The sequence below is a fragment of the Lytechinus variegatus genome, chromosome 10, assembly GCF_018143015.1.
Source record: "Lytechinus variegatus isolate NC3 chromosome 10, Lvar_3.0, whole genome shotgun sequence".
Lineage (NCBI taxonomy): Eukaryota > Metazoa > Echinodermata > Echinoidea > Temnopleuroida > Toxopneustidae > Lytechinus > Lytechinus variegatus.
The window spans coordinates 27,921,169-27,936,002 of NC_054749.1; the positions used below are offsets into that span (position 1 = coordinate 27,921,169).

General features: G+C 36.0%; 1 protein-coding gene across 1 annotated transcript; it reads right to left on the reverse strand.

Moving 5' to 3' along the window:
* Positions 1-11,935, reverse strand: LOC121423059 (ribosomal L1 domain-containing protein 1-like). Its single transcript, XM_041618335.1, has 7 exons — positions 11,766-11,935; positions 3,461-3,603; positions 2,735-2,873; positions 1,932-2,080; positions 1,542-1,643; positions 759-991; positions 1-273 (listed from the first exon to the last, which is right to left on the reverse strand). Exons 1-7 carry the CDS (start codon positions 11,802-11,804, stop codon positions 59-61), a joined length of 1,020 nt encoding a protein of 339 aa, XP_041474269.1. The 5' UTR covers positions 11,805-11,935; the 3' UTR covers positions 1-58.
* Positions 11,936-14,834: the final 2,899 nt, after the last annotated feature.

Here is a 14,834-nt window from a genome sequence, read left to right on the forward strand (position 1 = left end):
TAGTCAACAACTGTTCATCTTTAGTTGGGATTATATTATATGCTGTCCTAAGTAGAGTTCATTTCTTTTTCTTTCCCCCAATCTTTGGTGTTGGTTTCCTAGTACTAGCTTGACCACTGCTTCCTTGCTTTGCTTTCTTGGCTAGCTTTCCTGGAGTGACTGAATCTTCTTTCCTTCTTTTTACCGTCTTCTTTTGCACCTCACCTTCCTCATCCTCATCTGATCCACCCTTCTTTGCTGCTTCCTCTGCTTCAAATCTCAGCTGTGTTTGCACTTTAAAAGAAGAAATGAATTATGTAAGGTTAATTTCTTGATTTCAACACTTAAGATTTATGAGAATCTGAACATGATTGATCTGTTCATGGGACCTGAACCACAGAGATCCTCAAGACAACAGTCCATTTGTAGTAAAAGTAAAGTAGAGTACTTTTAGTGCATATTGCATCAAGTCAAATCACTTTAACTTAGTGATTATATTCATGTTACCTTATGGGACCGTTTGTGAAAGTTGTCTAAACTTACAAGTAATCATTAATTGCCAGTTACCATAGTAACAGTTCAACACCAATGCTTCTCGTCCAAACAAAACCAAGGATCCGACAAATGTTCAACAATATCAATGAAACGCCTCCCTGAATAGTATGCCATACTGGACTTCAGAATAATTCAAAATACAATATTGTATTCTTTTGTTTTATTGAAGCAATAAAGATTTTTAAAAAAGAAAAAAAAAACCTTAAAAATGTTTCAAAACTTACTTTGCGTAATGTCTGAATTATCAAGCACATTTTCTTCCACCTCATTCTGTTCCCATTCTTCATGGACTAAGGATGTGTAGATAGGGAGTGAGACAGACTTCTCGGTCCTTACAAAGATAGATTTGACATTAGACCAGCCTCCAGGTACAATCTTCTTCAGTGATGTGATAGCAGACATGATATTATCTGTGATCTCTTTGGCGCTCATACCAATATTAGCCACAGTGACAGTGCTGAAAAAAAAAAATCAAATCATCTCACCACTTGTTCTGTATTTACTCCCATGGACAGGGTATGGAGACAAATCCTTTGGTAAGATCATAAAACTGTCAATATTAAAGGGAAAGTTCATTGGGGGTATTATATGTTTTATGATTGAGATGTTGATCTTTATTTGGTAATAAATCATCCTCTTTCCAAAACCATGACTGGTCAATTGAACTAGTTATTAGTACCAGTCAGTAGCAAGTTAGCCTGTTCGCTAATCTAAATGACTGGTCATGTGATCGATTTCAGCCAATCATTTGATAGGATCTATATCACCATTTTATACTATCTAAAAAAAGCCAATGTTGTCAACTGTTACCGAGTTACTGCTGTTGCTATCGTTTCCAGCAAACTTGCAATTTTTTTTTTACTCTTATTACCAATAAAAAAAGATAATTGTTTTTGCATTTTATTGATATAGATCCATTCACTCTCCACTCACAAACAAATAATCATGTGTTTCAATTATATTTTTGTAGTTTCCCAGACTCTAATATGGCACTATAAAGGACATACCTGCAGCTCCCTCTGTGGGTGAGAATTAGATAGGCAGCATCGATTGTCTCAGTAATCTCTTTCTTCAAATCTGTTTTTCCAAGATTTACTGTGACTGGATACCTAGAATATAATAATATATCCGACTACTAGTATTTGAATTTCATGAACACTACTGAATAAGGGACAACAATAATAATAATAATGCATATTTCAAGATAGTGTTGTAAGACACAAATATGTCAACATAAGGTTGGTAGATTCCTTCTCACATTAATAATTATCCACTGAATATACACATTTAATAACTTACAATAATAACTTACATTCCCATTTTTCATCTAGTAATATTTTTAAAAACACCAACACTGACCCCTGACACCAGATTAGAAAGCCCCCGTATACACTTACTTATTGCGTTTGTAGAATTCTTTACCAAGATTTGAATGCATCAATCGGATGATCCTATCGTCTGCCAAGAAGAGATCATACGACCTTGCCATCTTCCTACGAGCCTCAAACGGAATATACTCTTTCTTGAACGTCTTCAAAGGAATAACCTTCACAGATAAGTAAAATAACATGTAGAAAAAAACTCAATTCATTGGTCAACACTAATCCCTATCATATACACAGACCTTTCAATAGTTTGGGTGATTTCAAGTTCAGTGATGACTTGAGAGCTAGTGTTGGGATAAAACAGCTGCAGCATCAAACTTGAGATAAAATAAATATGGTGGAGTGATTGGTGTTAAGCCATCAACAAGACCTTATATTTGAAAACCTTAACACTGGATTAAGGAGTGTAGGACATTAACAGGGTGTTTTGGCATGCTATTGTTGCTGATTATTTTCCAAGTTATAAAGGGAAGTGATGAATCAATGAAGAGTTTCAAGCACTGGGATACAACTTGGGAATGGTAATTCGATCCCAGGTATGAATAATCATATCATATATATCAACATCTGTCAAATTCATTAACCCTTATGTGTTAACAATTGTTTGACCTTCAGTTAAATGTTCTGACCCAGGCCTAATGAATCTCAAATATTTTTGCCATTTCATATAATAAATGCCTTTTCTGATTGTCTTAACTTTCAGATATTTTTCGTTATACCTTAGTAATAGATAAAGTTTACATGTACCTCCCAATTTTCAAAGCAAAATGTTCTACTTTTCACAAATTTAAATCAATTAAATCATCTCAACTAACCTCACTGACATTGTTTACACCCTTACTCTGGAGTTTGTCTTTATAAAGGGCTTGGCATCTCTCTGAGTCAATATTTGGTTCATCCTTGACAAACAGACAAACATTAAGGCTTCCAGCATGTGGTCTGTGAGGTAGCTTTCTGTAGAAAGTACAAATTGAAAAATAGATATTTGACATATTTGTCATTCTAATGGCAATCTCATATACATACCATAGCGAGAATTCCATGGATGATACCACTTCACTGAAAAGTTACCATGTAGTAATTTTTTTTTTATCTGCCCCAGTATGAAAGACCTATTATCTAATTTCAACACATTTGCATCATATCCAAGCCATACTTCCAAGTCAAAGTTAGGTGTCTGTTTTACTATGTATTACATTTCATGCAACTGCATTCTGGAGTGTATGAAACTACATTTTCTAAAAATTTCATACAAGATTTGAGTGTGAAATTAAAATGCTTAGTGTCATTATTGAATCATATAAGGAGGAAATTGTTTTAAGATTTTTTTTCTTTCATTCATGACCTAGAATCTGCTGAAAAAAGTAGGAAATTGCATTCTGATAGACACATGATGGCATTAGATGTTTTGACAACCAATGATAAAGTAAAACAAACAAAAAGGGCACTGCCTGGTACATACTTTCCAGAATCAAACTCTTGATCTTTTAAATTTAATGACTCAAAGGAGAACTTAAACTGCCAGCAGGATTTATACTTACATCTTATGAGTGGAACTCTTCTTGGTTGTTATCTTCCAGACAGACATCTGTAGCTGGACTTTGAATGATTCTCCAAACAGCATTTCATTTCCATCTTTTTGTGTCTTGTGATAGGCAATCAGAGCAGTTGCCGCTTCTTTCACCTACAAAACAAAAATCAAAACACTTCAAACATTGAAGAATTATTATCAGGTCTAATTTAAATGGAATCAAATCAATATATATTTGAGAATTCTTAATTTTTGGGTGCTAATTTTGAATTAGGATCTTATGCCATTCTGACTGTTGTCATTGATATAGCGGTACCCAATCAATTGCAATATTTTACTTGGAAAAGTGTTCATGCCGGTGTTGGGCATTTTGACCTTGCAATGAGATTGAGAGAAGTACTTGTGGACTGTCAAATGAGTCGGCCACGCTGGCCAGTGCGATACTAACTAAGCATTGCCATGGCACTAGCACTCTTTAGTCTGCAGGCACAGACCCTGCCCCTGGCCTGATTGAAACTTTGATCAGCAAGTGCAAGTGTGTCTCCACACAAAGTCTAGCACATACAGCGAGAGAGCATTCAGTACACAAGGCATTATGAGTAGGCTGCACATTAAGACCCTTAACTCGAAAGAAGGGTTTGCACAGCAGACTAATCGCGCTTTGCCGCGTGGTGGCCCATACAGAATCACTCATTCTATCATGTCTATCAACTTACGATATAACCTTGTTCTCTGTTAGTTACTACTCCCTGTGTGGTGAAATAAGGTTGGCTTATTTACTCTTTTTCTTTGGGACAAATGCTTGATTTTTTGACACTATCAGTTTCCACAGCTATTCATCATATTACTTGGCTAGTCAATTTGATTCTTTAAAATATTCTTCCTTCAATAAAAATAGAGATTGGGAAAAGGAGGGTCCTCGGAAAGGGCTTTGGAACTACAAATGTTTGTGAAAACACGGGGGTCCTTGAAAGTTGGAACGGATCGCCAGCGTGTGATTACGTGCGTATGCATCCCTATGGAACAGGCATGCGTGCATGATGCAGCCAGGTGCCGGTGCGCTCGCGCAGAGGCGATGGTTGGACAGCGCTCTGCCGCTGCTTTTCACCAAAATTGCAGCTCATTGTAGCAGATCAATGCGACCTGAATGGCGTAACAAAAAATATGCGAAGCTTTGGAGCAGATTTCTTTCTTCTTTTTTCTCATTAAGAAGAAAATACTATGCCTTGGAGCGGCTTTGTTTGTTCTTTTTCTCAATAAAACAAATATGCTATGCCTTGGAACGGAAATTTGAGTGTCAAAATGGGGGTCCCCTCCGCGGCACATACCCACAATGCATTATATACTGAGTGCCCCCCCCCCCCGGAGCGGAATTCTTTCTTCTTTTTTCTCGTTAAGAAGAAAATACTATGCCTTGGAGCGGCTTTCTTTGTTCTTTTTCTCAATAAGACAATAATGCTATGCCTTGGAACAGAAATTTGAGTGTAAAAATGGGGGTCCCCTCCGCAGCACATACCCACAATGCATTTATATACTGAGTGCCCCCTCCCCCTTCCCCGGGAAAATTACTCCCAAGTACATGTAATACTAATCAAAATGAAAAATAAATTGTGCACAACTGTCAACTCAAGTTAACTGTATGGAAATTAGTATTTTTGGTCACAAAAGTGATACTGATATTTAAATGATTTTCTAAATTGTGTGCAGTGTACAGCATTGCATTGACATACCATACTCCTGTAGATTCCCCACGCTACAGGCAGGATGGTAATGAACCCACTCATTCAATGAACAAGGTTATGATATAACCTTGTTCTCACTTATATCTCCATGTGTGGCAAAATAAGGGTGGCAATGTTTGGCTTATTTTCTCTTTTTCTTTGGGGCAAATGCTTGATTTTTTTTACACTGACAGTTTCCATTAGTACACCTATTATTCAGTAGAGGCGCTGGTCAGAAAATTGGGATCGTCCCAGTTTACAGGGACTGTCTCAGTTTATAAGGATTTCTTCACACAAGAAATCTAGGAAAGTTCATTCACCTGTCAAGTGCCGACACCAATCAAGTGTGCTAGTCAATGTAAACATATTAGGTTTCATAACAAGATTATTGGAAGACGGTAAGTCATGAAAAATAGACAGTGAACTGGGGGGAATTGAGGTCACTGAATCTATTTTTAGCACTCTCAATTTCCGTAATTGCTGTCTTTGTCCCGTAGGGGGAAGTGAAAAAAAAACGTCCCCATAAACAAGGACAGTCTTAATTTATCAAGACATGATTTGTCTTGGTTTATGAGGATATCCTTGTTTTCTGGGACAATCCCAATTTTTGGACCAGCGCCTCTACTGTTATTCATATAACTTGACTCTTATTTAAATTTGATTCTTTAAATTATTTTTTTCTTAATTAAAAATAGAGATCAAAAAATGAAAATTTTCTTGCCATATTACTTTCCACCACTAGAGCCAGAGGGCGTACAAAAAAATATGCCCAAAATTCAAGTTTTTGAGCGCTCTGGTGAATACAAAAATTATTCCCGACCCAAGACAAGTTGAAAAATAAATTGCAACTGTATGAAAATTAGTAATTTTGGTCACAAAAGTGATATTTTAATGATTTTTTTAAAGTGTGTGCTCTGTACAACATTGGCATACCATAGTCCTACCTGTAGATTCCCCACAGGCAGGGTGGTAGCAGTGAACAAGTGATGAACCCTTGATTGTATCATACAGCATGTACAGCACTCCTAGTACCAATGAGGTCCAAACATTACATGTATGGACCTCATAGGCGACATCAGTGCTAAAATTGGGTTAGAGATTTATGTGGATCTAAATTTATTGTAATTTCAACAAAAGTACTAGCTAAATTTGAGGCTTTTGTTGAAATTTTGCTTTAATGAGACATTTATGCTTGAATAAGTAACAAAAAATTGAAAGAAATGAAGGGGAACTTACATTTTGACGACTTTTTCCTGATTTTCTTGGCAGTTGTCCTTCACTTCTGACTCGCGATCGGGCCTGATATGCAGATCACGTATACGCGTTCTCGTCAGGTGATCGGTCGGTTATTCTTTTCGCCAGATGTTGATAATTATATATTTCATAACGCAGCGTTCATCGCAAATTTAGCTGAAAGAGATTGAAGTTGAACAGCGCAAGCTTTAATTTATTCAGAAATAACGTTTGATTGCACAAGTTTCGCCTCGGACATTTAGGATCATTTGGTCCCATATTGGCGTAACTACGGGGGGGGGGGGTGTCCCTACCACCGTCCACACCGGGCGTCCACAAGCCAGCAATTATCTTTTTTCTCTCTTTTTTTAACCAAAATGCTTCCCCCCAGAAAAAAAAGAACCAGGGTTAAAGAGAAAGACAATTATGATAGAGGAACACAAAATACTTTATTTTTTCAGCTTTTAATGCATCGACTTATAATCAAATATTAACTGGGGCTTAGAACATTTTTTTAAAAAGTCAATTAATAAAAATATTCCGCTCTTCGGGATTTGAGCTTTCATGAAATATCAATCTTTTTCATGATTACCGAAAATACTTCAAATGTCCAAAAAAAAATTATCGGTGTATTAGCTGATACCTTGCGCCCGCCTTAATTATTTTAATGTTGAGATACTTTGCTTTAATTTAATGAATTCCTAAAAGCATTAATTCTCAGATCATTTGTCGTAATCGAATGATCCGATTGGTAAGCTAGTTGTATAATTATTATGATTCATGAATTGTTTAAAATGTGTCTCTCTATCAGTTTTGAATATTTAAAAAAATGTCAGCTCGTGCTTTTTGCTCGCAATATTTTGATTAGTAAGAAATTCTTGTGTATGCGAGTTTGATACATAAATAACTAGAGAGAGGGGGGTGGGTGTCCCTCAGCTACTTGTCCTTGCTTATTCCATATTTTTTTATTATGCTCGTGTTGTGAGTATTTCAAAGTCTTTTCTTTTTCTCACCCTTTTTATTGTCTCGGAGCTTCCCTCTATTTCTTTGCTACGATGTATAGCCCATCTTACTTGTTTCATTTTTTTATGTTCTCATTTCATTGAAAACATAATTATTAAACTGACGTAGAAGACTTTACAACAAAATTTTGATATTGTTTTTTCTTGTTTGTTTGGCTTTCTTTTTTCTTCTCCTCAGTCCTTTTTCTAATTAGTTTCCCTTTCCTTATTTTATATTATTTCATTTCATGAGGCATCCGCCAACTTATATACAACAACAAACGTTAGAGGCGGATATCCAGTAAGGGGGCGTGGTGGTGTGCCCTCTAAAAAGAGGAAAATAGGAAGGAAAAAAAGCAGGAAGGAGAAAAAATAAGAAAAAAAGACGATGATGGCAATGATGATAATGATGATGAAAATTATCTTGGTGAAGATGATAGTGGTGGTGATGGTGGCGGTGATGATGATGATGATGATGGTGGTAGTGGTGATAAAGATGAGAATGAAGTTGGTGACGATGATATGATGATGATGTAATTTTGTCTTTAAAAAAATAATAGTGCAAAGGCGAAATCATTTAAAGTTTATTATGAAAATAGCAGAAAAAAATAATTTGAAAAATTGTACGTATGCGTATGGAAAATCCATCCCCCACCAAAAAAGAAAAAAAGTGAGATTTTGTTTTGTTATTTGTGACGGCGTAGGCCTATGCGAGCAGCTGTGTGATATAATTATGGTAAAAAAAGTAAATGAAATGCCAAGAAATACATGATGACTTTTATTGTACATTCAGTATATCAGTAGATAAATTCATACTCGTTCCAAAAAAGAAAAAAGTGGGTATATTATGGACCATTAAAAATGGGCAGTTGCTCTATATATTATATTACATAGAATATATAGAGCAACTGCTCGTGTGTAGCGGTAAGTTATTCACCTGATCTACATAATTCATGCGGCGCACGGCGCGTGCGCAATGTTTAATAATTATTGCTGTGAATACAATGAATGTCATCAAAAACATAATCTCACAGATCAAATAGTGCCAGCTCGACACGCAAAATGAGAAAAAAATATATATTTTCTGCCCTGATAATTTGATAACCCTAACCTAACCCAATTTCTAAGTATTTTTATCATAAACAGGATAACTATATACAATGATTGAAATTAACTTTATATTCTTTTGCGAACAAAATGAATATGAAAGACAGCTTTTTGATAAAGAACGCAGTTTTAGAGCGTTAGAGCGCGATTTATACCTACAACCGCTAACATAGGCAGATCCAGGGGGGCCGAGGGGCCCGGGCCCCCCTATTGGCGGAGCAAAAAAAGAAAAAAAAAGAAAGGAAAAAAGAAAAGGAAGGGAAAAGAGAGGAAAAAAGAAGAAAGGCAAACATAAGAGGAGGAACATGATTAAATGAAATAACATTAGGGGAAGACTCTGAAAATAATTTTTTAAAAAAATCTATTTGTTAGGATAAAAAATTTTCGCTCGCGCTTGGCGCCTTATTGTCTTTTAGGGTATTTGCATATCTTGCTCAATATGGAGCTTGAAAAATCAAACTTTGAAGTCATTATACAAAACATATTTCAGCTGGGAAATTGAACTTTCATTATTTTGTTTCATTTACAAATTGATTTTTAAAAAGTGCTCTGTAAAAATGTCTGTGTTATCGTCTGAACATTATCATTTTCTGCTTGCGCTGCGCGCTCGCAATATTTGAATTTTCAGGTACGTATTATTTTCCTGTATTCCATAAAGTTCTCAAAAAGTTCTCTATTCAGGTCAGATTGTTAAAACGTATCAGCTAGCGCCGCACGCTATAGCATTTGGATTAGTCGGTTATGTATATCCCAATATTAATTCTAAATCAAACTAATTTGATGACAGTTTATCAAAAAATTCGACTCGCGATTTCTGCTCGCATTGATAGATATATAATGCCTCTTATGCATAATTACAAAGTGCTTTAAATGTCCAGTTTTCAGGCCATAATATTAACACATTTCGCGCTCCCATGCGAGAGAAATAGGAAGATGGTCATCATTTTCATATGATGACATAATGCCCTCATAGCATGTTCCGGTCCTATGTAAAAACTCAAAGTAATAAAAATAAAATACATCAGCTCTTTTTTAACTGTGATCCATCACAATTCACAATTTTCCCACAAAGTGTTTGCATTACAGAGCTTAAATTCACCCTTTGTTATATCATATATTTTTAGCTCGCGCTTTGCGCTCTCTTTATTGATTTTCATGATAAGAAAGTTACTTAGAATACCCAAATTCTAGGTCGAAATCTAAAACACACGTTAATTCAGATACGCAGATTGTTCTCTATTTAAATCATTATCCAGTTTCAGATCACAATATCAAAAAGTGTCTGCTCGCGGATAAATAACTTATCCTTTTCATGATAAAACATGAATAGTGCGTCCAGAATTTTTCCCCATAATTTTGTTTACCCATCACATTTCTCCCTATTTTCTCCTCCCTTTTATTTTCCATTAATTTTTCTTTCGTTCACTTTTTTTCTGTCCTCTTTTCCCATAATTTATTTTACCCATCACATTTCTCCCTATTTTCTCTTCCCTTTTATTTTCCATTAATTTTTCTTTCGTTCACTTTTTTTCTGTCGCCTTTTCCCTTCTAAGTTCTATTTTTTTTCTCGTCTCACCGCTTTTCCTCATCCCCAGCCCTCGATCGACGCCCGTGCAGATTCGCAAACAATATCAAGAGTATGTCTACTTGCAAGGGCGGAAATCTCTCCCCAAAGGTAGGGGGACCAGGGGCTGGAAAATTTGACAAGCAAAAAACAAACAAAAAAAGGTTTATCACCCTCTAAAGAAGGTCATCTTGACCAAAAGAAATTTGACAAGCAAACAAGCAAAAAAAAGGGGGCATGCCAAAAGTAAGATCGTCTCTTCCAAAATACATTTCGATTTTGAACGAAATGACCAAAAATAGTAGGGGGACATTTCATAATGTGCCCCCTACTATTTTGGGTGAGGGGACATGTCCCCCGGCCCTGGGGTTTGCGCCCATGTGGGTGGGGGCACAACGAACAATTGTCCATAGACTGTGTACAACGGATAGATCGTCTCCGCACAGCGATTCGAAGACCGCTGATTGGTCAATCGCGCAGATCACGTCATGACCACGTGGTCCCAAAAATAATTCCTTCGGACTGCGTGCGGAAGTATCGATAGCGATAACGATATCCGGTCGCGTTATGTACGCAGTAAATAGTTTTGGTTCGTGATCGGATCGCTCCGGTATCGATCGAAAATTATTGAAACTCTGCAATTTCATGCATATTCACGCGACGCTCCGAAACCCGGAAGCCAATTGACTTTGTGCACGTTGCGATAGACTCTACAAATTCCAACGAACACGATGGCATATAGACGCTAATTCGTAAGATTTTGACGGAAAAGCAAGAAGTAATCGAAATTTGCTTACCTGTGCAGTATCGGTGAGAAAATAGATCCTCCGAGAATACCTTTCATAATTCATATAAAATACGGGAAACTGAAATTCTAGGTCGATTTTGGTACGAGGTGATAGAGAATTGCACACTTGTTTTGGTGGAATTCTGTGTGGGGAAATAAAAGGCTTGCACTGCGCATGCTTACTATATTTTCATTCATAAATTGGTTCTCGGCAGGGGCTGGATGACGTCATGTAATAAGCAAAAATGTACACGACCGCTACGTTCACGCTCCGCTATCCGTTGTACACAATTGTTCGTTGTGGGGGGTGTTGCGCCTCCCTATCGGGATCATATCACAGCGAGTATACACTCTTCCATATGGAAGAGTGTTTACTCGCTGAGATTTCGATCTCACACATAATTTTATAAAAAAATAGAACAGCTACGCCTTGAACACAGGCCAAAATGCCTAACGATTTCTCCGCGGCATTAACAACTCTCGTAAAGGGCGCTCCATTTATAAATAAAGTTGCATGAACAGCTCTCTATGGCGACAAAATTTAACGCGGAATTGTAGCCAGCAGCGTGGGAAATTGGCAGAAAATTCAAGAAGAGAACCGGTGAGTACCGATTTAACAGTATTCATGTATTAATTAATATTTATTTAATCATAAGAATATTTTTTTTTTACGGAAAGAAAGCTTAGTTCTAAGCTAGGGCGGCCCAAATGCGCGTGAGTGGAGTCCCAGTTTCTTAACACGGGTAAGTATTGCGGTGTCGCCTAGACTAGAGTGCATGTACAGAATAACTGTCACAGATGCAACAAACATGAAAACCTATGTCTGGGACTATACTGACTACTGTATACAGACAGTCTGTACGTTACGAATTTATCAGAAAAGCTACTACTACCAAGCTCACCTTTTCCCTTTTTACGCTGCCACCAAGAGATGAATCCATGCTTTAAGATGTCAGTAGTCTAAATAAAGAAAAATCGACTTTTTGCATTAAAACAATGATGAAAACTGTTCCGCATTGGAAGACAACCTCAGCCACGTGCAATGGATTCTATGGCACACCAATCGGGGGACGATGGAGGGCCATGGATCGAGGGTACGGTCTAATGCTAATGTAAATGTGTCTGAAGGCTTCCCAGATAGGCATATACCGTGGATCCACCTTTATGGTCGAATGTTATTTATTTATTTATTTGTTTATTTTTATTTATTTATTTATTTATTTATCTATCTATCTATTGTTTATTTGTTTTTTATTTGTTCATTTTTTAATTTATTCATTTACTTATTTGTTTATTCGTATTTATTTATCTAATTGTATATTTATCTATTCATTGATTAAACTGTTTGTCTATTCATCTATTTTGATTCATTTAAAATTAATTCATTCATTCAATTACTTACTAATTTTCATAGAGTTCGATCAAATTGATCCTATAGGGTCGTAGAAGGGGGGGCACCTAGCCCTAAGCCGCCCATCACGCCATTTGTAGGAGGTACGATTTGCTATGGAAATATGATTAATTTGTATCAAAAGTAAGGTATGACCATGATGACCGAAATTAATTAATCAACTGTCTTTAAAACCAAGAGTTGCAAATTGAATGCAAATCATTTTTTCAATTAAATGAACATGCGATCTGATACAAAAATCTAATTCATTAAAGGATAATTAATATATTGATTTCATTGGGATGTTCGGGCGGGGGTCAGTCAAATGTAAAATGTATTGCTGTACACACGCATGACCACCAAAAAAAAAAAAAAAAAAACGCGTTTAAAGGGGTGTTTTCAGTTTTGGACTCGGGCCGCGCGTGCACTCGTTAAGGATATAAAAAAAAATACCGATTTTCAAACATAGGGGTAGTTTTGAAAGAGGCTGGTCAAGTCAATCCGGTCAATTGTATGGTATGTCATTTCCCAAAGTTTTTAAGACTAGCCAAACATGTTTAGGGTATGTTTTTTCCGCCAAGCTTTTTTCCCGGGGTCATACATTCTGGCGACAAATTGTTTAGGGGCCAAAATGTGTAATAAAGCCCGCAAAAAACTTGTATAGGGGGTTATTTTGCACACAGAGAAAACCTTGTTTAGGGGGTGTTTGACTTGACCACGCGTGTGTACAGCAATACATTTGACTGCCCCCCCCCCCCCCCCCCGGTCGGAAAATGTTTAACTGCAAATCTCAGGGCTTAAAATCACCTCATTTCATTTTCATACCTGGATTTTTGTACCTTTTAATTTTACTGTAAGATGAAAAATTGTGCCATATAGAAATTTGTCTTACAAAAAATGGATTTATTCACTTAAAGGGGTATACCAGGCTTACGATATATGATTTGAACAGAGAAACCAGACAAACAAAACACTAACAATCAGTGATTAAAATCGGACGAGGAATGACAAATTTGGCAAATTAACTTTTTGCATAAACAGTTCTAGGCTTGTCTTTATGAATATCCAATGAGGAAATTGATGATGTGATCATTGTTCTTTTGCAGTGCATTTCAGACTTTCAGTTATTATATGAAATTAGGTTTATTTATTTTTTCCCCTCCAAGAAGACAGTGATGTGCATTGGATATTGTAATATAATAGAATAGAATAGAAATGGTTTATTTGAACAAAAGAAATTATTCGCGGCCCAAAGGCCGAATTACAGATTTTCAGACAAATACAAAAATATACATGAAAATTACAACATAATGAGAAACGGGAATTAGAAACACAATTTGGGGGAAAAAATCACATGCCTGGGGTAAATACATACATACGTTATTGCCAAATCAGTCATCATTGTAATACAATCATTTTGTAACCATTTACTATTTGATTCATTATCATAATTAATCTAAGATTTTATTATTATTATTTTTATCATTATTATTAATATCATATTTAACTATCCTTTTATTATTCACATTATCATCATAAAAAATTGAGTATTGCACATAGAGAAACATTGACACTTTGTATTACACTCATAAAAAATAAATGAAAGATGTTCGTTCATAGTTTACCACTGGTTTATATTGTTACGATGTGAGTAGTTATATGTCATAGTAACTTGAAAAGTAAGGCTATAATTGTGTAGGACGGCTAACAGATGTATTTGAATTCCGGAAGACTTGGCAATTAAAAAAAAAAACTCTGTGAGAACTCAGTAGAGCGATTAGCAAACGTGCTATAATGCAGTTGATGAAAAAGATTTAAACGACAGAGAGAGAAAAAAAATCTAAGCTCAGTTTGGTGTTGGAAAAGTAATTATCTAAAAGCAAAGTAAACAAAATCTTCACAAAAATTATGAGAATATTCAGTTACATAGAATTCAATAAGTCAATAAGGTAAGGGATGGCACTTTGATTAGGGAGATTAACTAGGGAGATAATCAATTCACACATGTATAATGAAATAAGAAACAATTATGATTTCATGTTATAACATGGCTAGTGAAAAAGGAAAGTGGGGATGTGACATCATGCATCAGTCCACCTAATGAATAGGCCCTATTAGGTGGGCTGTAATAACAATAACACATTTACCTAATACATAATTTACATAATACATTTACCGTTTTACACAATATTGCGAAACTAAAAATTCAATTTGTTATAAGATTTTTATGAAATTTCAGCATTTGTGAATTCCACTCTATATAATGTATATAGCCCGACTAGTACCCCTCGATCTAAACTAGTCCAATCGCATTTTAGATGTCGCAGCAAATGATCGAGGCCTATCCCGGGGCCTATCGCAATCAAAAAGTATCCAAAAGTAAAGATACAAAACTTTATTGTTGAATTATTTGGGACCGATAAGATCATTATAGGCCTATACGCCCCTGCCGTTTGCATGAAATATCGATGTATATTAAAAAGCTTTGTGACCACAATCAATATTTTCATTAAATCTAAAATGTCTGAGGTGTATTATTTTTTTTACATAGGCCCGATGACGTCATGTTCGGCCTCGCCAT

Excerpts from the sequence above, each read along its gene's own strand:
- LOC121423059 (XM_041618335.1), bottom strand. The coding sequence starts at position 11,804 with ATGGATTCATCTCTTGGTGGCAGCGTAAAAAGGGAAAAG. Across the intron at positions 3,604-11,765 it reads GCAGCGTAAAAAGGGAAAAG|GTGAAAGAAGCGGCAACTGC; the intron begins GTGAGCTTGGTA and ends TTTGTTTTGTAG. Across the intron at positions 2,081-2,734 it reads GTGTAAACAATGTCAGTGAG|GTTATTCCTTTGAAGACGTT; the intron begins GTTAGTTGAGAT and ends TTATCTGTGAAG.